Source organism: Peromyscus leucopus, chromosome 3 (assembly GCF_004664715.2).
Source record: "Peromyscus leucopus breed LL Stock chromosome 3, UCI_PerLeu_2.1, whole genome shotgun sequence".
In the NCBI taxonomy this organism is placed as follows: domain Eukaryota; kingdom Metazoa; phylum Chordata; class Mammalia; order Rodentia; family Cricetidae; genus Peromyscus; species Peromyscus leucopus.
In genome coordinates, this window is record NC_051065.1 from 138,826,896 (window position 1) to 138,851,731 (window position 24,836).

General features: G+C 40.9%; 1 protein-coding gene across 1 annotated transcript in view; it reads left to right on the forward strand.

Annotated features, from left to right (window-relative positions):
* Positions 1-24,836, forward strand: part of Dusp16 (dual specificity phosphatase 16) — an 84,692-nt gene that overhangs the window by 32,704 nt on the left and 27,152 nt on the right. The window contains exons 2-3 of the mRNA XM_028894486.2: positions 6,994-7,581; positions 9,319-9,457. Coding sequence (XP_028750319.1) covers positions 7,354-7,581; positions 9,319-9,457 — 367 coding nt within the window. The 5' untranslated portion in view covers positions 6,994-7,353. The remainder of the gene's footprint in view (positions 1-6,993; positions 7,582-9,318; positions 9,458-24,836) is intronic.

The following is a 24,836-nucleotide window of genomic DNA, read 5'->3' on the forward strand; positions in this document are numbered from 1 at the left end:
GAAAGTTATTATACAATGTTTGTTAATGTTAAATGTCACAATAGCATATAAGCTCGAAGCTCGAATCATTTGATGAAATGTAAAATATACTAGGGATGGTATTTCTTAATCTTTGAACCTATTTATGATGTGTGTGTTGGTGTGTTTGTGAGTGTGTGGTGCAAATGCCACCTACCACATGTCAAATGTCAGGATAGTCTCAGGTGTGGATTCTTTCCTTTCACCTTGTAAGAGGCAACATCTCTTGTTCACTGTTGCGTACATCAGGTCACTGGCCTGTTACTTTCTGGGGTTTCTCCTGTGTCTGCCTCCATGCTGTTGGAGGGGCAGTGGGATTACGGTACCTGTTTGGTGTTACATAGGTGCTATGGATCTGAACTCAGGTCTTCATTCTTGTATAGCTAATACTTTGCCCACTGAACCATCGCCCCAGCCCAAGAAAAGGTTGGTTTGCCTGCCTGCTTTCCCTCCTCCTCCTCTTTTTTCTCCTCCTTTCTCCTTTTTTGTATGAGTGTTTTACCTGAAAGTATGTATATATATGTATATATACCATGTGCTTGCCCAGTGCCCACATAGGTCAGAAGTAGTTGTTGGATTCCCTGCAACTTTGAACGACCATGTGGATACTGGGAACTGAACTCAGGTCCTCTACAAGAGCAGCAAGTGCTCTTAAGCACGAAGTCACTTCTCCAGCACCAAGACATAGTGCTTTTTAGTTGTTAGGTACCTAGATAAAGAGCTAATTGAACAGATATAGTTTTAGGGGAAGAGGGCATTGTCTTTTTGTTTGTTTGTTTGTTTGTTTGTTTCAAGACAGGGTTTCTCTGTGTGGTTTTGGTGCTTGTCCTAGATCTCGCTCTGTAGACCAGGCTGGCCTCGAGCTTACAGAGATTCGCCTGGCTCTGCCTCTGGAGTGATGGGATTAAAGGCGTGCGCCACTGCCACCTGGCTTGAGGACATTGTCTTTTAGGTTTATGTTATCTATATATAATTCATTAAGATTTCTGAAATGCTATATATGGAAGACCCATGGGTATATTGATTGATTCAGTTTCTAATGAATTAAAAAAAATCAAATTGGAGTATTGTGAATGAAGGAAAAAGCAAGGTATAAAAACTGTATGTTTTGTGAACTATTTGAACAAAGGAGAAGAAAAATAACATTTCTGTTTTCTGTATTTACTTTAAACAATCTTAGGAAGAAATCAGTGGCTACTGTTAGCAGTGGTCACCAGTTAGGTGTAAAAAGAACAGGTGAGGAGAATTTACAATATATGCATTTAAAAAACTTCAGAATAGTGTTGGGAGTTTCAGTATCATGGCAATTTGTAACACCTTCATCAAAATATAACTGATACACACTGTAGACATGTTACACATGCAATTTTAGATTTTTTTAACCATTTAAATATCTATTGAAAATGGAAAGAAGGAAGTAAAAGCTTTGAAATTTGGCTAAATAGTAGGTTATAAGAGTTTAGGCTGAGCTGGGCGCTATGTTGATGTCTGTGGTCTGTGTTGCCCGAAGGCTATGTGACTGTGGCCTGTGCTGCTGTCTCAGACCATGTTGATGTTTGTAGGCTGTGATGCCACCAAAACCTGTCTGAGTCCATGGTCCTCCTGCAGCCAGGGGTCATGTTGATGTCCATGGCCCATGTTACCACCAAAAGCCGAGTGGATGTTCGTTTTTGTTGTCGTTGTTGTTGTGTTGCCGCCTGAGGCCATGTTGATGTCTATGGACTGGGCCCATATTGGTGTCCAAGGCCTGTGTTGCCTAGGAGGCTATGATGGTGTCCATGGCCTGTGCTGTGGCAGGGGGCTGTGTTGATGTCCCTGGTCTGTATTGCCATCAGAGACCATGTTGAGGTCCATGGCACATGCTGACATAGGAGACCATGTGGATGTCTGTGGTCCGTTCTGTTGCCAAAAACCATGTGTAAGTCCACGATCCATGTTCCTGCTGACTGTAAAAGACAAGGAAACTACTTTTGCAGTGGTATTTGACTGCAGACTCACAGTTGAGAAAGAGGGACATAGAAGGCTTCCGTGACAACCCCTATCCTCCCTCCCCCAAAAAGTAGCAGCCTAGACAGAAAGCCATCAAGGAGTATTGTGTGATATTTTGTTTGTGTTCTGACAAATAAAGCTTGCCTGGAGATCAGAGGGCAGAGCTAGCCACTAGTTAGCCATAGAGGCCAGGCATTGGTGGCACATACTTTTTTTTTTTTTTTAATTTTATTTGTTTTATTTTACAATACCATTCAGTTCTACATATCAGCCACGGGTTCCCCTATTCTCCCCCCTCCCACCCCCTCCCCTTACCCCCAGCCCACTCCCCATTCCCACCTCCTCCAGGGCAAAGCCTCCCCCGAGGACTGCGATCAATCTGGTAGACTCAGTCCAGGCAGGTCCAGTCCCTTCCTCCCAGACTGAGCCAAGTGTCCCTGCATAGGCTCCAGGTTTCAAACAGCCAACTCATGCAATGAGCACAGGACTTGGTCCCACTGCTTAGTTGCCTCCCAAACTGATCAAGCCAATCAACTGTCTCACCTATTCAGAGGGCCTGATCTAGCTAGGGACCCTTCAGCCTTTGGTTCATAGTTCATGTGTTTCCATTCATTTGGCTATTTTTTTTCAATAATTGAGTAAAACTGAAATTTATTATAAGCCACAGTCGTCCTAGGGACCACCATGCTATATATATATAGCCTTCATGGTTCTATGGGTTGTGGTCTGATTGTTCTTTATTTTATATCTAGAATCCACCATGACTGTCTTTCTGGGTTTGGGTTACCTCACTCAGGATGATTTTTTCTAGTTCCATCCATTGGTGGCACATACTTTTAATCCCAGCACTTGGGAGTTAAAAAAATTGTGATAAGGATGCTAAAGTGTAGCACTCCACAGTTGATGACTTCTGGTAGGGGTGTGGGTGGAAAAGAACTCAGTTTTCTTTAAGGGTCTGACCACTGGGAATTTGACCATGCTCCGGTGAGTGTATGGCCAGGGCAAACTGGTCCTCCTCCTCCTCCTCCTTCTCCTCCTCCTCCTCCTCCTCCTCCTCTTCCTCCTCTTCCTCTTCCTCCTCCTTTCCCTTCCTCCTCCTTCTTCTCCTTCTTCTTCCCCCTCTTCTCCCCTTTTCCCTTTTCCCTTCTCCCTTCTCCCCCCCTCCTCATTTCTTTTGGGCAGGGTGACAAGGGTGGGGAGTTCAAAAATTAAAAAAAAAAAAGAATTTAGGCTCGTGCAATTCAGTTTAAGAATATTCATGCCTTGGACTTTGAGTAGAAACTTTGGGGAGGACTGTCAAGATGATTCATCCAGTAGAAGTGTTTGCTATATAAGAAGCCTAACAAGCTGAGCTTCAGTCTCCAGAACCCCTAGGTAATGTTAGGAGAGAGCCAACTCCCAGAAATTGTCCTCTGACCTCCACATGTTGATGGTGGCATGCTTGTGCCCATATTCACATACACATCACACATGCCACACACAGACAAAGAAGAACATGTGGAGGTTAGGTGGATGGTTTTGCACACAATGAACCATTTGCTTGCCATTTTTTAAATCCCATTTTAAGCACAAAACTTTGAAAACAAAACCATCACAAATATGCCTCTGAGCTCCATTCTGAGAATGAGCAGCAACTGAAGAGAAATTTTTAAGTATTTGTCATTATTTTTGAGACAAGGTCTCTATGTCATTAAGGATGACCTTGAACTCCTGATTCTCGTGCTGCTACTTCTCAAGTGCTAGAATTACTGGTGTGCAGCACCACATCTGGCTTATGGGGTACTAAGGATTGAACCCGGGGTCTCATGCTTGATAAACAAGTACTCTGTCCACTGAGATACACCTCAGCCTGCAGGGTAGAAGCAGACTCTTGGTATTTAATTAAAAATTTCTACTTATAAAGAAAGGAGGTTAAGGCCATTCGTACCTCACTCTACAACTCTGTCAGGGTTCTGCCACATAATAAGGACTACAGAAAAATCAGATTTGGGGTTTAAAGGGACAAAGGACTCTAGCTGGCTTTGGCACAGTACTGAATGTGTACAAATTTATATCACTTTCATCCCTTTGCTTAAGTTATATCCTGTATTAGAGTGACTAAGCAGAGAAAGATCCTTTCTTGGCCAAGACAGGAGTCTTTCTGTACCTGCATCAGCCAGGTCGGACATTTCATGCCTGGTAGAACTGTCTGCTAAGGGAAGCAAAGCTGAGCATTTTCTATTTCAGCCTGTGCATGGCTGCTGTCTTCCCCTCTTGTCGTCTCCTAACCCAGATCACTGCTGTGTCTCATCCTGATTTTATCATTGAGAGCAGCCAGCCACACGCAGAGACTCAGTGCTGTGGGTGGAATCAGCTTGCTCTTGTTCTCAGATTTCTGCTTTCTGTGCCGTCGGGGCATCCTGTGCACACACCACATCACTCTTCCCCAGTCCAGTCCCAGTGTGGGAGAAGTGCTGAGAGGAAGCTGGGGAACCCAGTAGTAGAAGCTCTGGTTTGAAAGTTAGACATTCTTAGTATAGGGCTTTTCATTGCCATGATCTGTGTCACTGAGCAGTCAGGACATTATTCAGTGCTGTGAACGTGTTGGGGACGGCCAAAGTTTGTTATTGCCAGGACAAATCTCTTGCTCTAGCTTCTTCAGTTGAACTTAGAGGTGACTCTTATTCCTCACTGATATAAAAGTATATATTTTTATATATTGAAAATAAATACAATGTAATGAAACAGTGCTTAGAAGACAAGACATGGACATATAATATATTAAATGTAGGACTTGTAAAATAAGGTTTCTCAGGTGCCTCTATATCAGGGTCTGTGAGAAAGGTGGTAGCTGGACTGTATAGGAGAGTGGAATTTCTTCTGTTTTCATCTACCCAGTGATGTCTCTTTTAAAAGAAAGTATGTATTTTATGTGCCTCGATGTTTTGTCTGCATGTATGTGCCTGGTGCTTGAGAAGGTACCAGAAGGTGGCATTGGATCACCTGGGATTGTAGTTAAAGATAGCTGTAAGCAACCATGTGGGTGCTGGAAATTGAATTTTGTTTCTCTGAGAGCTGCTAGAGTTCTTAACGGCCGAGCCATATCTCTAGTCTCAGTGATGTCTTTTTGATTCCCCAATGCTGCCTCCCCCATCTGAGACAGAGAATCTAACTACATAGCCCAGACTGGCTTGGAATCCAAAATTCCGTCCTTTTCAGCCCCTGAGTCCTAGCATCAAAGACAGGCACTGTCATGCTGCCTTCACCAGTGCTTCCTTCTTGAGTGCGGTCCTCCTCCCCCTGTTTGATCCATGGTCACCCTCATTGGTGGGTTTTAGAAAACGGAGGCAGTTTTGTCCTCAGAACACATATTTGTGAAGAGATAGAGTCACTGCTGCATCTGTATTTTGTAGAAGCTGCATAACCAGTAACTTCCAGGCCACTCTTTCTATAGCCTGGTCTCTTTTCTCCAATTAGAGAATATGACCTTCAGATGATCGAAATCTCTACCATCTTGTTCTGAAATCAGGCAATCAAATATTTATAATACTAAACTGTTTTTGGAACAAAAACCCCTTTACTTATTATGAAAGTTAAATTGAGTGTCTTCTCTATAAGCATAGTGGAAGTAAGAAATTAATACAAGCAATTTCCATCAAATGTTCATCTCCAGAAGTTGAATGCCAACAGTAAATATCTGATTTTAGACAGAGACTATTTCATGTAAGGAAAATGACCAGGATAAATACAAATCTAAGAATGTCAAAGGCTAGAACCTAGCCCCAATTATGACCACTAAACTCCAATTAGTATTACTTAGGAAATGGTTTCTTACAAGAGTTTGATGAGATGGGGGAAGCATTTTAAGGGCTCTGCATGTTATCTTCAAGTTCCAGGTTAAGGGGTTGTCTTAGTTAGGGTTTCTATGCTGTGAAGAGACACCATGACCACAGCAATTCTTATATTTGGGGCTAGCTTACAGTTTCAGAGGTTTGGTCCATTGCCATCATGGTGGGCCATGGCCTCCTGCAGGCGAACGTGATGCTGAGAAGGAGCTGAGAGTTCTACATCTTGATCCTCAGGGAGGAGAAGCAACTTGTGCCACACTGGGTGTAGCTTGAGCATAGGAGACCTCAAAGCCACCCCACAGTGACACACACCCTAGTAGTGCCACTCCCTGTGTGGACCATTTTCTGTCAAACCACCGCAGCAGTGAGATTTTATAAGGTAGAAGTCAGTGATTCTCCTGAGAATGTGGTGTGAAAACTGAAGGGGAGTCTATGACAGGTCAGGGAACTTGAGGTGGAGAGATGGGCTCTGGAAGGAGATAGGCCAGGGTCATGGCTGTGAAACCACCTGCCATAGAGCTGTGTACATCACAGGCCTTCTGTAGTCCCGTTGACAAGCAAATCAGCTGGGTTTGTTGTTGTTGTTGTTGTCCCTTTTCTTCTTAAAAGGTAACTGAAATTTGTGGAACCTTGTTTTCTTGACCCTTCTCAAGGGGCTACTATTTGTGCTGTCTGCTCATCACAGTAATTCTTAAGCCAAGAGAAAAAAGTTTGGTGTTTTTTTTTTCTTTCCTAATAATGTGGAACTACAAACCTGATTCTTTGCTATTGCTCTGTGTATTGTTTTCAAGGAATAAATAAGTAAAATGGAAGAAAACCATTTGGAATAGTAATACCTTGAGCTGCCTTTTCTAGCCCCTTTAATTTCATACAAATCATTTAGATCATTAGGATCTCAGGTGATTATAATTATGAAAGCTATGTTTTGTTTTCTTGAAGTTTTTATATTTTGAGGTTAACTGATTTAATAGTATACCACTTTCCCCCTCCTGAAGCCATGTCTACTTAATCTTTTTTCGTTTATTCAAATGAAACAGTGCATTAAGTATGGAATTAGATTAATGAAGTAAATATTATGAATCATACGCTCTCTAATCTGGTACTCATTCTTATTTTTCTGACCCCGTGTTTTGTTTTCTGTCTTTCTCTCTTCATATAGGTTGTCAGTCCAGTGCAAAGCTGTTGGAGTGAGGGAGCAAAGGTAAAGGATGATGTAATGCCCTGGCTGCCCCAAAGCATCTTTTGTTGTGGATGGTTATTCCCGTCCTCTCTTTATGAATCAAATGTGAGGGGCTGCTTTGTGGAAGGAGTCCTTTGCAAGAGCACGTCAACAGGAAAGAGAGAGACATTCAGCTGGAGGGCCCTTGCTGAAATGGGTTTAACTCCCCTTTTGCCAGTCACCACTAGCCTGACCTCATACGTTTTTAGTACAATGGAGTGGCTGAGCCTTTGAGCACACCACCATTACATCATCGGGCAAATTAAAGAACGAGGTGGGAAAAGAGGACTTATTGTTGTCATGGCCCATGAGATGATTGGAACTCAAATCGTTACTGAGAGGTTGGTGGCTCTGCTGGAAAGTGGAACGGAAAAAGTGCTGCTAATTGATAGCCGGCCATTTGTGGAATACAATACATCCCACATTTTGGAAGCCATTAATATCAACTGCTCCAAGCTGATGAAGCGAAGGTTGCAACAGGACAAAGTATTAATTACAGAACTTATCCAGCATTCTGCAAAACATAAGGTAAAATCTTCATGACTTTTTTATTTTGAGAAATCCACAGAGTCAGTCTACTTAAAGGGTAAAGGAATTTATTAGGAAGGAAGACTTACTACAGAGCAGAAGATTTATCATAGGGTCCTGGAAGGCTGAGGTACAGCCCCACGCTGTTCTTCCACCTAAGTCTGTCCCAGCATCCAAGCCCATGAGGGAGAGAAGAGTGAGGCATAAGTGTGTCTCAGGTCTTAAGGGTAGCCCCGAGGCCACGCCCCAGGGGCAGGTACTTCAAGGACATAGGTAGGTAGGACAGTTACCTGCTACATTTCTAGGGGCATGTTTCAAGGTCATAGATAGAACAGATATCCACTACACTTTTTAAAGTAAGTGGACACTGAGGAAATATTTTAATTGAAACTTCATTTTAAAGTACAGAAAGTAATTTGAGGAAGTTTGAGTTGCTTTTTAGATTTTGGCAGTTTTGCCATACCTAAAAATAAATTAACAATCACATTGTCACATTAAGAATATTTTAAACTAAGTCAGGCATTGTGGCTTATGTCTATCTGTAATCCTAACATGGGAGGCTGAGGGTGAGGACCACTCCAAGTTCAAGGTAAGCCTGGGCTACATAGCTAGATCCTGTCTCAAAAATGTCAGGGGAAGGAAAAATAATACTGTGTTTATTTATGTATTAATGTCTCGTTGAAATTGTCTTATCAATTTAAACAACAGTTTGTCTTTTCTCCAAATCCACTGAAAGTCATTCTTTTCAAGTGCTTTGAAAGTAAGAACTAATTATTAGAAGTGAAAGTAACATTTATATGTAGTAATATTAGTTAAGACATTATGTTAAGGAAATAATTACTCTTGGGATAATGAAGTATTGTGCACATGTTGGGAAGGCTGTTTCTTCCCCCTTTCCTTTTGTTTTTCTGAGACAAGGTCTTATATGGCTCAGATTGTTCTCAAATTTGCTATATAGCTAAGGATGGCCTTGACCTCCTGATAAGTGTATATTTTAATAAATAGCATCTTTTAATAGATTTTTCTTGTTACATAGGAACCGTGTATATGTGTGTGTGTGTGTGTGTGTGTGTGTGTGTGTGTGTGTGTGTACGCGCAAATACATGGAGGCCAGAAGAAAACACACACACACACACACACACACACACACACACACACACACACACACACACGAGACATTATGCTCAAATTTTTATATGGGTGCTGAGGACCGAACTCAAGTTGTCAGTCTCCTATAGGAACTATTTTAATAAATGTTTCTTTAGGTGAAGGATTGTTATTTTTATTTTGCAAATTATATTGTTTGTCAACTTTACCCTTTTATCAAGTTTTCAGGAAATTGTAAAAGTAGCAGCAATTTTGCCTTTGAAAAAAATCATTTTTTACTAGCACTTAGCCACTTCTATGCTAATTTTACCCCGTAAATGATTGAATCTCATTTTATTCAAGTTAATAATTGAAAATAAGAAGCTGTTAATTGTTTCAAAACCAGTAAAATGTGAGTTCCTACAAAGCCAGTGGCTTGTTAGATTATTTTTCTGAAACCGTCCTCCACTCCCCAATCCCTTTTTGAGTCAGGGTCACAAGTAGCCCAAATGGGATTGGACATTGACTCAGGTAAGCATGACCTTGACTCCTGACTCCTCCCCTCCCACCTCTCACGTGCTGGACTACAGGTGTGCACTGCCAGGCCAGGCTCTCACCTTCCTTCTTAACAAGTTCATATTTGCATTTTAGGTTGACATTGACTGCAACCAGAAGGTGGTAGTTTATGATCAGAGTTCCCAAGATGTTGCTTCTCTATCGTCAGACTGCTTTCTCACTGTACTTCTGGGTAAACTGGAGAAGAGCTTCAACTCTGTTCACCTGCTTGCAGGTGAGTCTGGATACAGTGGAAAGGACTTGGTCTGTTACTTTGTTGTATGAAAGCAGTATCACAACTCGTGTGTAAAGTGAATTACAGCTTTTGATTAATGGTTCCATTGATCTTGAATACTGTTATTCCTCCACATTAAATTAGTCCATGGTGTTTGCTTTGTTTTCTGTTTGTTTGCTTTTGAGGCCCGGTCTCACTATGAAGCCTCAAGTTTGAAGCAGTCCCCTGCCTTAGTTTCCCTAGTACTGGAATTACAGGTGTGAACCATCACACCTGGCTTGGTCAGTCCTGCCTAAAATGCCTCTTGGTATTTATTAGCTGGAAATATCACATATGGCTAGCTTAGAGCCGCCTGCTTGTGTCTGATGATTTTCTGTGTTCCTGCTGTGTTGGAACACTGAGTGATCTACAGCTCAGCTATTATGAATTCTTACCTTGTGGCCAGAGCCAGACCAGCATCATCATGTCAGACTGTTACTGAAAACACTTGAGAGAGACTCCAGATAAGCTCACCTTCTTGGGCATATGAATAATAAAATAAGAAACAAATTATGCAGACTGTTTCCTCTAATTATTAGGTAGACTTTTTTGTCCTTTTTTTTTTTTTTTTTTTTTTTTTTTGTTACAGGGTCTCTCTGTGTAGCTTTGGAGCCTGTCCTGGATCTTACTCTGTAGACCAGGCTGGCCTGGATCTCACAGAAATCTGCCTGTCTCTGCCTCCCAAGTGCTGGGATTAAAGTCGTGTACCCCCACTGCCTGGCTAGACTTTTAAAACTTACTTACTTGTGGATTTTTGTGTGTGTGATTTTTGTTTGTTTTTTGTGCTTGGAAAAAGTTTCAATATATAAATGCTAAGCAACTGGGTAATTTTGTAAAGCACATGGGAATGACTGCTCTCCCTGAGAAAGCAGTGTGGCAGGTGCATCTATCTCATGGAATTAAAACAAACTGTTCATCCTTGGCTTACCTGTTGCAGACTGACTCTCCCTGGGGCTAGCTCACAGAATAGGAAAATACAGTTGACCAATGCAGAGGACCTTAACAGAAAGCTGCTACCAGGCAGATTCCAGCCGCGTTTTTTTTGTTTTTGTTTGTTTGTTTTTTTAAATGTGACCTAAGGAAAGATATTTATAGACATTGTCATTTTCTACTTTTGGTGTTTATTGGAAGGAGGATGCAGTGAGCTTGATTAGTTATTGGTAATTAGTTATTAGAAATATAAACACATCAATATTAAGATTGGTCAGTTGCTGCTGTGTGAATAGTTTTTAAATGTTAACACTGTGAAACTCCATGCAGATTTAGGTGAGATCTCCAGTTCTGTCACACCTTTTTGCTTTAATTCTCTAGGAGCAAGGATAGTTATTTGTTTGTTTGTTTTTATTTTGTTTTGTTTGCCTTTCCCCCCTCAGGTCATCTCTAACCACACCTTACATTTATGCTGTGATTCTCCAGTCTCTCTGTATGGTAGTTTACAGAAGTCTGTGACTAAGATTTATTATATTTTGTCTTGTCTCTGTTGCTAGATGTATGTAATGCTTAGTGTATGTTCTAACATTGAGCCAGTCAACCCCTGGCCTCTTACCATCCTGATAGGCACATTTTAAAGGGGAATATAAGTGGATTAGATATAACAACTATTCGAGTTCAACTCAGGGTAAATTTGGAATTCAAGATTTTGTAGCCACTGTGATGGACTTTACCTCAGTACTATTAGTGAATTCAAGGTTTGTTGTGATCTCATTTCACTAACCTAAAAAATGTAAGGATCACTCATGTTGGACAAGCGTAGTGTTTACTGAATCATACTTCTAGTCCCAGTTTTTAAAGAGTTTGTCAGGATATCCCACTCTACTTTTTAAAGCATTTTCCCTGTGGGGAGCTCTGACCTGACAGCGTGGTCAGCAGACAGCCCTTCTGTAGGTGTGCTCACAATGAGTTTCTGGGTAGATGTCTTACCGTCCTTTATTCCCTTTGCTGAGGGCCTTCCTTTGTTTTGTGAAAAGGTTATCAATTGTGTGTGGCTTTGGGAGAGGCACTCACTGGGCTGCAAGGAAGAATAGGAGTTCAGTCTGACCAGTTGGACCAACCTTACGTCACACTGAGTCAGAACACCTCATTCCCATTTCATACAAGAATGTTTCCCGGATGTGTGGAGTGCTAAGTCAGCGGGAGGAGTGTCCGATGCGGTGGTGAGAAGTCCCTGGAGCTAGAGCAAGAGGGAGGCAGCGCTTTGCTCTGGACTCATCCAGTGCTTATTCCTGCTGTTTGCCCTGCAGAAGGAAAACTCCAGCTTGTGATGTGAGGGAGGGAGAGATGGGCTGTAAGAGGAGCCACTTTCCAGCGTTTGACAATATGTAAACCTCAGGTATCGACAGAGGAAGGGCTGAAGAAAAGCAAGACAGGCGGAGAAAAGGAAGAGAGTGGGTGCTCTGGAGGAGCCAGGGTCTTCTGATGCCCGTGGTGCCCAGACTAGTGTAACACGAATCACTAAATGGTCTTTAAAAAAAGCCAGGAGCCAGATAGTGAGGTCAATGCTGACAGATCAGAGAGACAAAGTAACAAGCCACAGCTACTACCTCTTACCTCACCAACTCATCATCCCGAAAAGGCTTTCCAGCTGAAAGGGACGCTTCTGCCGAAAAGCCTTTAGTTCCTGTCTCCTCACGCCTTATATACCTTTCTCCATCCAGCCATTAATGGTGTGTGTGTGCTTCCCAGTACTGGAATTAAAGGTGTGTGCCACCACTGCCTGCCTCTGTTTCTCTCCTAGACTGAGTCAATCTCATGTAGTCCAGGGTGGCTTTGAACTCACAGAGATCCAAACTGATTTCTGCCCCCTCCCCCAGTGCTAAGATTAAAGGTGTGTGCCCCCATTGCCTGCCCTCTATGTTTAATCTAGTGGCTTGTTCTGTTTTATGATCTTCAGGCAAATTTTATTAGGGTACACAATATATCACCACAAACTAGCACTGGTTCCTGGGTTTTTGACATGTTTATTGACATACTACATGAAACTGAGAAAAATGGGGACTGTGCTTTTAAAAACTCTGCTGCTCATGGCTGACTGTCTTCAGAAAAGTCATTTAACTGGAGTTACATTTTTTGTTTTTTTCTTTCCCAGCCATCAAAAAATAGATGTTTAATTTACTCTGAGAATATTTTTTGTGATAATCAGGTAATACATGTGAAATATGTTTCAGTGGTCTTTTTTAAGACTATCATCATTATGAACTAGAAGACAAAAATAAGAAGTTGCTAATATTGACTTATGGATCAACTACTTTGGTTTTGTTAACCTTAAGAAAACTTGAAAAAACAAACTTGTTTCTTGGCTTTTACTTACACACTGTTGTTCACTTTATCATCTTAGTCTTTTTGTCCTTGTCCTTATTTAAGAGTGCTAGATTTATTTCACAGAACTGAAATAAATATAGGAGAAAAAGCTCCTTTAACTCAGACTTTCTTTTATTTTTTTTTTCTTTTTGGGTTTTCAAGACAGAGTTTTTTGGTGTAGTTTTGGTGCTTGTCCTGGATCTCACTCTGTAGACCAGGCTGGCCTCGAACTCACAGAGATTCACCTGGCTCTGCCTCCCAAGTGCTGGGATTAAAGGCGTGCATACTAATGTAAAAAAGATGTAGAAATGGATTAATTTGATAGCAAGTATGTTAAAAGATAATCTACAGATAAATCATATTATTCTGTTACCCCCCCCTTGGTTAGTCTTGAGACATACCCATACTTCATGATCCTCCTGCCTCCACTTCTACCTCTTTATATCTTACCAACATGAGCTGACACAACCTATGGCATTCTCAGTCTTCTGTCTCAGCCTCCTGAGTGTTGGAATTGTGGGTGGGTGTAGCCATGTCTGGCTCTCTTTCCTCCTTGAGTAAATGCAGAAGGGCAGCTTTGAGTGTAGTGCAGTGGTAGAGTATGTGCTTAACAAGGAAGATCCTGGGTTGAATCTCATCATTGTCTTACTTCTAGAAGGAAGGGTAGAGGAAGGAAGGACAGAAGAAAAGATAGGCCCACAGACTCCCTTCCCTTCCCCCTCCCCCCTCCCCCTTTCCTTTCCTGTGATTATAGAAAATCGAACACAGGACAAATGCTGTGCTCATCTGTCCCTAGTTCATCTGTCCTAACTGTCCTAACAGGCTAACTGTACAGCAGATGAAACTCACAGATGAATCACAGACTTTCATATACAGATAATGGCTCAGTGACTCAACTCTTCAAAGTTCTCACCAATGGGCCTAAGGCTCATACCTACAAGTATTTCCAGAATCTTCTATAATTTTCTTAAGCCTAGATTGGGAATTAAGAGTGCTTTTTCTTTCTGGCTTTTTGTTTTGTTTTTTTGAGACAGGCCTTTCTATGTAGTCCCAGTGGTCCTGAAATATGTAGACCAGGCTGACCTCAGACTCATAGAGATGGTCCTACTTCTGCCTCCCAAATGTGGAGATTAAAGGCATGAACCACCATGCCTGGCCTAGGATGCTTTTTCTTTCTTTCTTTTTAAAATTTATTTATTTCATATGCATTGGTGTTTTGCCTGCATGTGTTGCATGAACCCTAAATGGTCTTACAATAAAAACCCTGAGCCAGATATTGGGGTAAATGCTGAAAGATCAGAGAGACAAAGGAACAAGCCACAGCCACTTCCCACCTCACCAACTCCTCAGGCAATAGATCCTGTCTCCATGAATCCTCAGACTGAATGCCTCTGAGTCCTCAGCCAAAAGGCCTAAGTTTCCTGTCTCCTCACACCCTATATGCCTTTCTCCACCCAGCCATTTCACTTTCTTCCTAGTGCTGGGATTAATGGCGCGTGTGCTTCCCAAATACTGGTAGCAAAAGCATGAGATCTCAAGTGCTGGGATTAAAGGCCCGTGACTCCCAAGTACTAGGATTAAAAGTGTGTGCTACCACTGTCTGGCTCTGTTTCTCTCCTAGACTGAATCAATCTCATGTAGTCTGAGGTGGCTTTGAACTCACAGAGATCCAGACTCCTGAGTGCTAGGATTAAAGGTGTGTGCCACCTCTGTCTGGCCTCTATGTTTAATCTAGTAGCTGCCTCTGATCCTCAGGCAAGCTTTATTTAATAGACAATATATCACCACATGCATGTATGTCTGTATAAGTGTGTATCAGATCCCCTAGAGCCAGAGTTCCAGACAGCTGTGATCTGCCATGTCGGTGCTGGGAATTGAAGTCCTCTGGAAGAGCAGCCAGTGCTTTTAACCACTGAGCCATCTTTCCAGCCCAGGATGCTTTTCTTAAGGATATTTTTTAGTAGTTCTTTCAGCCTCTTATGGATTTTAGAGTCATAATCTTCACATTTTATGGAATGAAACAATGTATAAAAATTACTGTACATAAAAAACTTCAAAGCATTAAATTATCTTAGTCAGTGAGGGGCTCATCAAATAAAAGTATAACTACATACTATGCTAAATAGTAGATTTGAGTAATTATTGAAAAATACCTTTATTAAGTATTTTGTGGGCTATAGTGCTGTGATTAAAGGACAAATACTTTACTTTTTTTTTTTTTTTAGAAAGTTTTGCCTAGTGTAGATCGAAGTGAACAAATGTATATTGAGTCTTTATGTATTTTAAACAGGGGTCTAGAGTGATTTAATAGCTTTGTTAATAAATGTTAAATTTCTGTTTTACAGAATTAATTACTGCACTTCCCAAGGAAAGCATAATAGAACTGATTTTTCTGGTTACAGATTTCCTGTTTGTGCTATTATTATTATTAATTCTATTTCCTAGTTTGATGCCTCTTCCCTTTTGAAAATGAAATAACATCTTCAGTCATTCCATACCAAAACTTGTAGCATCTGGTAAAAGATTGAAATAAATATATTTCGGTAAAAGCACTTCATTTATTCAGAATTGGTTTCTATTTGTCAAAAACAAAACAAAACAAAACAAAAACCTGTAGTGACTGAGAGTCACTGAAATTAGGTGTTTACATTTACATAGACAATGGAATGATTTAGCCTTACAAAGCAAAGGCTTTTGAGGGTTACAGCACAGTTGTAAAATATTTACCCAACACAGCTGAGGCTCTGGGATCAATCTCAGGACTTCAGGGGGCAAAAAAAGCATGCTATTTTCTATAATATGAACCAGGAAAGAATTATGCTGAGTGAGATCAGCCAGGTACAGAAGGATAAATGCTGCATCAGACTCACTTATATATTGAGTCTAAAAGTCACTGAAGCAGAGAATTGAAGCCAGATGTGTGGTGTATGCTTGTAAACACACCACTTGGGAAGTGGAAGCAGAAGCATCAGGAGTTTAAGGTGATCTGTCTTGGGCTGTATCAAACCCTGTTTCAAAAAACCAAAAATAAATAAACAAACCAAAAAGGAAACAGTTGAATGGGCGGGTGGTAGGAGTGATGAGGCTGATGTTGATACAGTCCTTTTGAGTTACTAGTTGAATAGGTTTCTTGAAGTTGCAACATGGTGAGTATAGTTAATAATATCTGCTAAGAAAATAGAATGTGTTAATATTATATCCACAAAAAAGAGTATATAAAGTATGATAACATTTCAGAATTTATATCAAATGATTACTTATAAACATACAAGTTTCACTTGCCAGTTATACTTGAAGCAAATTAGAAGAAACCAAATCACTTTTGCTACTTGTTGCCATGTGTTTGCTTGGTGTTCTCTCAGTTTTCGTGAAGTTATTACATTCGACTGTCCTTCCTGCACTTGTTACTTGCCAGTGTTTGTCACTTCTAGCTCTCAGTGACTAAGACATAATGCCTGAGACTATGTCTTTGATAAAATGGGCTACAGAGCCAACTAAAGTAGGTACTTGTTTCCTCATTCCTACATTTCCACAAGCCAGACAAAAGCACCTGGAAGACAACAGTGACATCAGTCTACTCTTACTCCACTTGTGTCGTTATGTGCTCTGGGGAGATGCCAGGTCTAGGCATATTTGGCTTTTTTACGGTGAGCCTTCAGAATTCGATGGGCACATTTGTGATTGTGCTGTGGACTTGGCTCCAGGGAAGGGGTCATGGGGAGAGCAAAGGCTTGTCCCTACCCTTTCGAGTCTCCTGGTTAATTTGGGGAAACATGTCTAAACAGAATGAAACAAGAGGAAGCACATGATTATGTGCTGTGTGATAGAGTGATAAGAGATGGTTCAGTGTGAGTTCTGTAGAAACAGGGCAAGATTTAGTTACAGCAATGGAATCTTAGTTGATCCTTGAAAACTGAGTGATACTTGAGTGTGTAAGTTCTTTCAAATTCAGCGGGGGAGAAGTGCAATATGATAGCTCCTGCTATACAAACCTGGTGACCTGAATTCAGTCTCCGGAACCCATAAAAAGGTAGAAGGAGAACTAACCCCATGGAATTGTTCTTTGACTTCTGTATATGTGCTGTGACACATTCCCCTTCTGCAAATACTACATTAACTTTTTAAAAGCCAGGATCTGGAGATACAGCTCAGTTGGTACAGTGCTTGCCCTACTGTTCCTGAAGCTCTGGATTTAATCTCCAACACCACAAAACATGGGAGTGGTGGCACACACCTCTAATTCTAGCATCCTATAGGCTAACACAGAAGAATTATGAGGTCAAGGTCAGTTTAGGCTATATAACTTGATGTTTAGAAACAAAATAGACAGGAATGATAGATTTAGAAGATTATGAGGAGATTGGTGGGGATTTTTCTGTAAAGGGGAAGAAATGGGAATTGAGATGAAATTATACAAGCTCTTTAAATATGAGTTTATTTAGATGTGGTGTGCATTGTGAGCTGTCAGAGATTTGGCTGTAACATGTCATCTTACAATCACCAGGTCTTTCTTCTCCCATCTGTAAGAAGTCTTCATCTTCTGTGACCTCAGTCCAGCCAATACCATCTATCTTCCAGAATGCTCTAGGAGCTTCTAACTGTTCTCACATCCTCTGTCTTGTTTGCCACATTCCAGCCCAGCATGCAGAGTTAGAGCCAAAGTTAAATATATTTTATTTCCAGATTGTTTCACTTTCAGTTTAATCTTAGGATAAACTATAGAATCCTTAACTCTAACAGAGGCTGACTTCTCTCTGCCTGTCTGCCTGAGCCATGTTCTCTCTCCACTTTCCTTCTCTCCTCTTCCCTTCCCTGTCCTCCCCCTCTTCTCTCCTCTATGCTCTGCTCCCCTCTTCTGTATCATCCCTTCCTCCCCCCCTTTACCCTTTTTTTCCTTTTTCCTCCCTCCCTTTTTAGACCATCAGTCTTTATCCCATTTGCTTTAAATCTGCAGCTTTATGGTCTCTGGACCTCAACAGAAAATTTTTTCTTCTCTGCCTTGGAGTCTCTTTCTCTGCCACTTATCTAGGTGTGTCCTACATTCGGTGTCATTTTAAGCCTTCTCCTGGTTACCAGGTACAGTTTGTTACCACAGTTTGTTAGCTACCAAACACAATTAGTCAAGTGTTCATCTTATATCATTTGGTTAAAATTAGTCTAAGTTGTGAACTCCGGAAATGGTCTCTGTCTTGGTCCACTGGCCCCTTTACTTAGCACTGTGTCCAGATCACAGTACATGGTCATTGATGATTTTGTTTTTATTTGTTCCTTTTTGTTTTTGAGACCCATACTCTCTATGTAACACTTGCTGTCCTGAAACCTTATGTAGACCAGTCTGGCTTCAAACTCACAAGAGATCCACCTGCCTCAGCCTCCCAAGTGTTGAGATCAAAGGTGTGTACCACACACCAGGATCTTGAATCTTTTGTTTGTTTGTTTTTTGTAAGCGTGTATCCCAGTGGTTTTTATTGTTGCTTGGGTTATTGAATAGGGATCGTTTTCTTCCTTTGCTACTTTTTTTGAAGTCTCCTATGAAACTGTGAAGCTGGTCAAAGAGGGAGGACAGGGGTTTGTTGTTGTTTGCACTGCTGGAGATTGAACCTGGGGCCTAATGCATGATGGGCAAACGCTGTCACTGAGCTAAACTCCCAGCTGTTATCTTTTTACTTTTGAGACAGAGTCTCACTAAATTGCCCAGGCTGGCCTTGAATCTGCAATACTCCAGTCTCAGATTCCAAATGACTAGGCTAACAGGCTTACTCCACCAGACCACAGCTGAAGACTGTTGATAAGAGTACAATACACAGATGGTCTTGAGAAGCTTGCCCAGGAGTAGATTAGGAGGTTTTGAACTGCACATAGAAAGGTGACTGACATGTAGAGTGAATGGTTCATGACTGTGTACTAGTTAGTTGGATTGAGTGAATCATTTTCTGGAGTGGAGACTTAGCTTTGCTTTTTATCTTGACTCATAAAATTACCTTGATTGATAATCTTATTTCGGATCACTTAAGGCACTTCCAGCAGCCTCTTTGGGGTGTGATTGTAACCATTGTCCCCCAGGTTTTCTAAGGCTGTGCCCTCAAGACCCTGAGCTGCAAAGGTAGGACTTTGGCACACTGTCACATGTCCTGGGCCACTTAGGATGTCTGAGAAACTTTACTCGCTATGTCTTTGTGAAAGTTCCCCGAGTAAAGACATACAAGGATGCAGGGTTGCTTCTGGATGACCAAAATGGCATTCACTAGCTCTACCTTTTCCCTTTTAAAAGCAGGGAATTATTTTTCTTGCTCTGTGCCTTTTCTCTCATCTACGAGTCTCTGGGACATTGTAGTCTACAAATAGGAAGCCGGCTTTGTGCCCCACCCATGCCAGCTTTACTGCTGTTTTTGAATGGAATCAGGAAATCCTTTCTGAATACTAAAAATACACAAAATTTGTGTCCATCAACACTTATTCATTGTAACAAGAAAGGATTCAATAAACGTTTGCTGAATTCTAATTATATGCTAGGCACTGTGGTAAATGGTGAAGTGATTATAAGAGTGTTATTCACAATGAATTATAGCTAGAGAAACAAGACAGATCACAAAACACACACACACACACACACACACACACACACACACACACATTCACAATTACTAGACCCTTCATACTTCTGCCCAATCACCAGTATGAGTTTTTTAGAACTTACTTTTTGTTGTTTGTGTGTTCATTGTTGTTTTAAACATAAGGGCCTCATGTGGCCCAGGCTGGCTCTGAACTTGACAGGAGTCAAAGATAACCTTGAATTCCTGCTCCTGCTCCACATCCCAAGTGCTAGAATTATAGATATGTGTCACCACACTAAGTGAAATTTACAGAACTATGTAAATTAGATATAGAACTCAGAGGAAACTAAATTAGATGCCAGCAAGGTAGCTTAGCAGGTAAAGAAAGGCACCTGTTGTGCAAGCCTGGTAACCTGAGTTTGACATCTGGAAACAATGGAAAGGTGGGAAGAGAATCAGCTCCATAAAATATCCTAAGTTCTTAAAATATTTTAAATGCCATATTCTGTAGGTCTTTAAAGTCTTTGAAGATTGCCTATCTACCTCTGTATGACCTTGAAAACCTAACTAACAGGACTATAAGTTTGCTATTGTAGATGATTATTAATCTGTATTTCTTAATTATATATTACATTTTTAAATTAGCTGCATAAACATAATACCCTAAACAAGAGTAGAAATATACATACAGTATAACAAAATTAACTTTAAATTGGTATCAATAAACCAAAATCCATACCAATGTAAAATATGGAAGATTAATAGTGATTTTTTTTTATTAAAGTAGATTCAATAATCTACCCCTTTATCCTATCATTTCTATATCCCCCCTTTTTATTTTCAGAACAAGTTCCTGAATCTAATCTCCTTTGTTTAGCTTTTTTCCTGACCATTATCCATAACAACTTGTAACCAACCTCCCTAAATGATAACAAACATCCCTAATTTATTTTTGGGGATGTGAGCATAGTTCTCTAGACTACTTCCTCCTGATTGGGGGCACTGGTAGTCTGTGGGGGACCTTGAGAAAATTTAGGATTATGGTCAAGTTCTGACTGGAGTAATCTATGAGCCTGGATCATCTCAGCCAGCATCTTTGAAGCTGTCTTAGATATAGAACTCAGGAAACTGCAACAGAGGCACTCTGAAGCGTTGGATTATCTGGGCCATCTGTTCCCATCAGAGATTTTTCAGGGATCTTCCTCAATCAAACCTGATTTTTCTTAACCCAGAATGAATCCATAAACCTCTTATTTCCTGTGGAAATAAAAGCAGAACCTCTTTTCCAAAGTTACATATCTTTTGACTTAAATTTTGAAGTCAAATTATTTTTTAAAATATATAGGTTGGTTTAATCTAGCAGCTTTCATAATCAAATGTCTCTCAGCAGTTATCATTTGTTCATTAGCAGTCAAAAAATGTAAAGACAAAACAATAACATACAGTATCCAGACTCTGTGTATTTTCCATCTTTATGTGGCTTATATTTTTTTATTACTCTATTTTTAAAGGACTTTTTCTACCCTCTTCCTTTTCTCTCCCAAGCTTACTAATATTTTTAAACATACTATGACCTGTTTAGAGATTTTTTTCCATCACAATCTGCCTTTATTGTGTATCTGTAACCTTTTCTGTCTGTGTGAGCAAAAACATTGCCGTGTAATTTAAATCATGGCATGCTGTTCCTGGCTCCTACCCCTCGGTTCCCTGAGAGTCTAATCTCATTTCGAAGGCACGTTTATTCCCAGCTCTGGGAGCCATGTTTAGTGCCCCAACTCTGGGAAGTTTCTAGTTCCACGCTGCTACTGAGGAGCATGCTGCCTGCTGCTCATCTCTCTCTCTCTCTCTCTCTCTCTCTCTCTCTCTCTCTCTCTCTCTCTCTCTTCTCTTTCTCTTTCTCTTTTTTTTTTTTAACAGATGATAGTACTTCTGGTTGGTGGTGTAAGGAAGTGCCTCAGGGAAGAACTTTTTCCAGGCTGAGTGAGAGCACAGTGACATATAATTGAAGCTCGACCACATGTTTTCTCTGCCCAGAATAATAGATTTTTATTTCTGCACATGCCTTCTTTTGGTTGGATGGTGCAAGATTAACTGACAGCACGCTTGTAGTGTGTCTGTTATTCTCTCCGTCTCCATTTCTGTCCAGACCAGGAGCCTCTGAATGTATCTGACTACCTGTTCAGACTTAGAGCCACAGTCACTGTGCAGTTCAGCTGCGTACAGGGAAATTGTGTGAGTTACTGCCATTTTACATTTCTACACTCCCAGATGACAAACAGCGTAAAATGTAGGGAGCAGAGGTAGTTGGTAATATCAATGAGACAAGTCCATGATAACTTTTAAAATACTGCAAGTTTTTAAAAATACACAAACATGGATTGCTTAGGACAGCGAGCCTTATGATGAGGTCAGATGACTTGCTGCTTTTAGTTTGTATCTGGCAGCCCTTGGGAACAAAGTATACATAAATGAGCTGTGTGTGCTTTTCTTCTGATGTAGTCTTGTTTGCAAGAGAATCTTTGAAAGGAAAAGGGACAGTTTAGATATGTTGAAACCTAGTTGCTGATGAAGCTTCGGCAGTTTCTGAAGGTTCAGGGTAGATCTGCAGTGTCTCATCTGTTGTTAATTAATGAAATGAAGCTGGAGTCACTGGAACACAACAGTGAATGAAAGGTCGGTGAGTGGAAAACACTGTCCATAAAGGAGGGTGTCAGCAGAGTGGGGATTGTTGTAGATAAAGAACAGGAAAATGTACTCAGGCTGATGTAGGATTTTCTGAAAGTGCACAGTTTAGGACATTTCAAGCCAGACTGAGCACTAAATGATGTTCAAGTTTCATTGAAAACTGTGGTGGTATTCTAATTGTACTGAAATGTGATTTTGATTGTATGTTAATAAATAAAGTTGCCCAGGGGTCAGAGCTATTAGAGCCATAGACAGAGTGTGGCGGTGGTGGCACACGCCTTTAATCCCATAGATCTCTGTGTGTTCAGGGATACAGCCAGCATTGGAGACATATGCCTTTAAGACCTAGGGGGCTGTACATTCAGACCTGGAGAGAAGCCCTCCAGCAACAGAAAACTGTTAAATATTTCAAATTCTGGCTATTAGTGTTTGTACTAGATAATAGTCGAAAATACTCAGACAAAAGTATATTTTGTTTAGCAACAAAGTCTTACTATGTAGACTTAGCTGGCCTGAAACTCAACTCAAGAGATCTGCCTGTGTCTACCTCTGTGCAGAGATCCAAAGTTCCTTTTATTTTATAAAGCCTTTTTATCATGTATTGTTGGTTTAGCATTTTTTTTTTTGAGGTTTAACAGTGGTTTCTGTCATTTATTTTTATTTCCTGCCATGGAATTTTTTAGAGCCATCCTTTGGAGGTACATTGGAGTTAAAGTGACTTAGGACTCCTGTACTAATTAATGATACAGCTGGACCTTGAACAGCTAGGCAGTCTGACTTAATATGATTGTTTCCAAATTGTTTCCCACTTTGAGTTGTTCTTGGAGGATGCAGAGGTGTGTCCCTCTGAAAGACACCCTGTGGAAGCCAAGACAAAGCTTTAGCTTTACTGTCAGCTTGTAAATCTGATCACAAACAAACCATGGTGTATTGACATTTTAGCTGGTTATTTATGACCTTTGTTATGGATTCCATGTGAGTTGTTGTACATGACTATCCTCTAAGCCATATTGCCACTATCTTCAGAAGTTTATCAGGCCAGTTTGCCAAAGATCATCTTTGCTGGGCTTCTTGATGGTTGACATTCCCTCATAGAAGTAGGGGGTAGGCAGGGTCATGGGACCCTCATCTGAGTATCCTACTACCCCTCACAACCATTATATGCAGTTCTGCCTCAACTGCTTGTGGCTTCTGAGTCTCTGGGTAGGGCTAGAGTATATAGTTGGAGGACTAGAGAAAGGGGGAGTCGTCCATTATACAAACCTTCCAGGGTGGCTGCTTCAGGGTCACCTATGCCCTGCCTATAACCCCTCACCCATTGCTCTCTAAGTCAGCCTAATAATAGACATTGTTTACATCTCCCCAGGAAAGAGATTTTTAGCAACAGTTGTATTTAGTAAGTCTCTTATCTCTGGTCATATTAGAGACCAAAGTTTCTGAGACACACACGCACGCACGCACGCACGCATACATACACCCTCTCTTTGGGGAAGGCAAGACTCTTGCCATCAGTTTGGGGGGAGGGGCATAACCATTATTGGACTATTACTGAGAACTAGCAAATCACAGTTGTAAGGACTGGGACACCATAGGTAACAGTGAGGCTGTCCCTGCACACAAGGGGAAGTTAGAGGTTTAAGAAGTAGACTCATACCATAGCTCTGCTAATGATTACAGATGTAATTCTGAACCTCTGTGCTCTTGTATGCAAATAGGAACAGTAATGGCAATTATTTCTAGCATATTGTAAAGATTGAGACAATACCTGTAGAGCCAGGCATGGCAGGTAGGCCACACCTATAATCTCAGTACTGCTAGTCATAGTTTTTGTTCAGTATATTCTGTTGATACTTTTCAGTATGATTATTTACAAATTGAAAACGTGATTCAAGGTTTGTTTTGGATTCTCCTTCTCTGAGGATCTTTTACTGGAATATGGTTTTGTTGTCTTAAATGACAGACTTTCTATGAACTGTATTGGAGCCAGAGATTAAAATTCTTAGGTTAAACAACAACATATAGATGTTAAAATTTTATCATACAATCAATTATAATCAAAATAGTGCCTGTCCATTGGTATAAACTGAGCAAAAGAGTGAGAACCTTCACTATTTTGTTGTAAGACCTTTTGCAGGGGCTATGCCTTATGGGAACTGTATTCTATAACTAGAAACACTGAGGGGTACAATTATACATCTAAACAGCAGACATCCATGGGCCCTTGCTGCCCACCTTGGAGATCATCTGCAGTTATACTTGTAGGTAGAGAAAGTCTAGTTGATGGTACTCTAGCATTTACTTGTATAGAATGCCACTATCAGCTAAAGATTTTAGTTAAATCAGTTTGTAAAAGCTTATTTGGCTTAAGTAAATTATACCATTTTCTTTGAAGATAACATTTTAAGTCCTTAATATGTTAATAGGAGCTGTGATTCTCTCAGGAGATACATGCAGTGTTTATTTACTCTGTGGACAAATCCCCTCTGTCGGCTTCCCCCTTGGGAATGTGACCTGAGGTTCTAAGGCTTTCGCGGCTCTGCTCTTCCACTTGGTGTCTTAGGAGGACCCTATGGAGTGCTGGGGGATGGTTGCTGTCACCGAATAAGAACCGCTGATGCCGCTTGAGTGCTTGCTGTGTGCTGCCCACAGTAGTGCTGCCGGTGCGTTAGTAAGTGTCCCTTTCAGAGTTATTGTTGTTATTGGGGATCCAGTAACTTCACCACATCAGACCGCATCTGGAATGTGCTGGGCCAGGAGTGAACTCGACTACAGACGCTTGTATTCTTGCTTTCCCTACTGTGTGA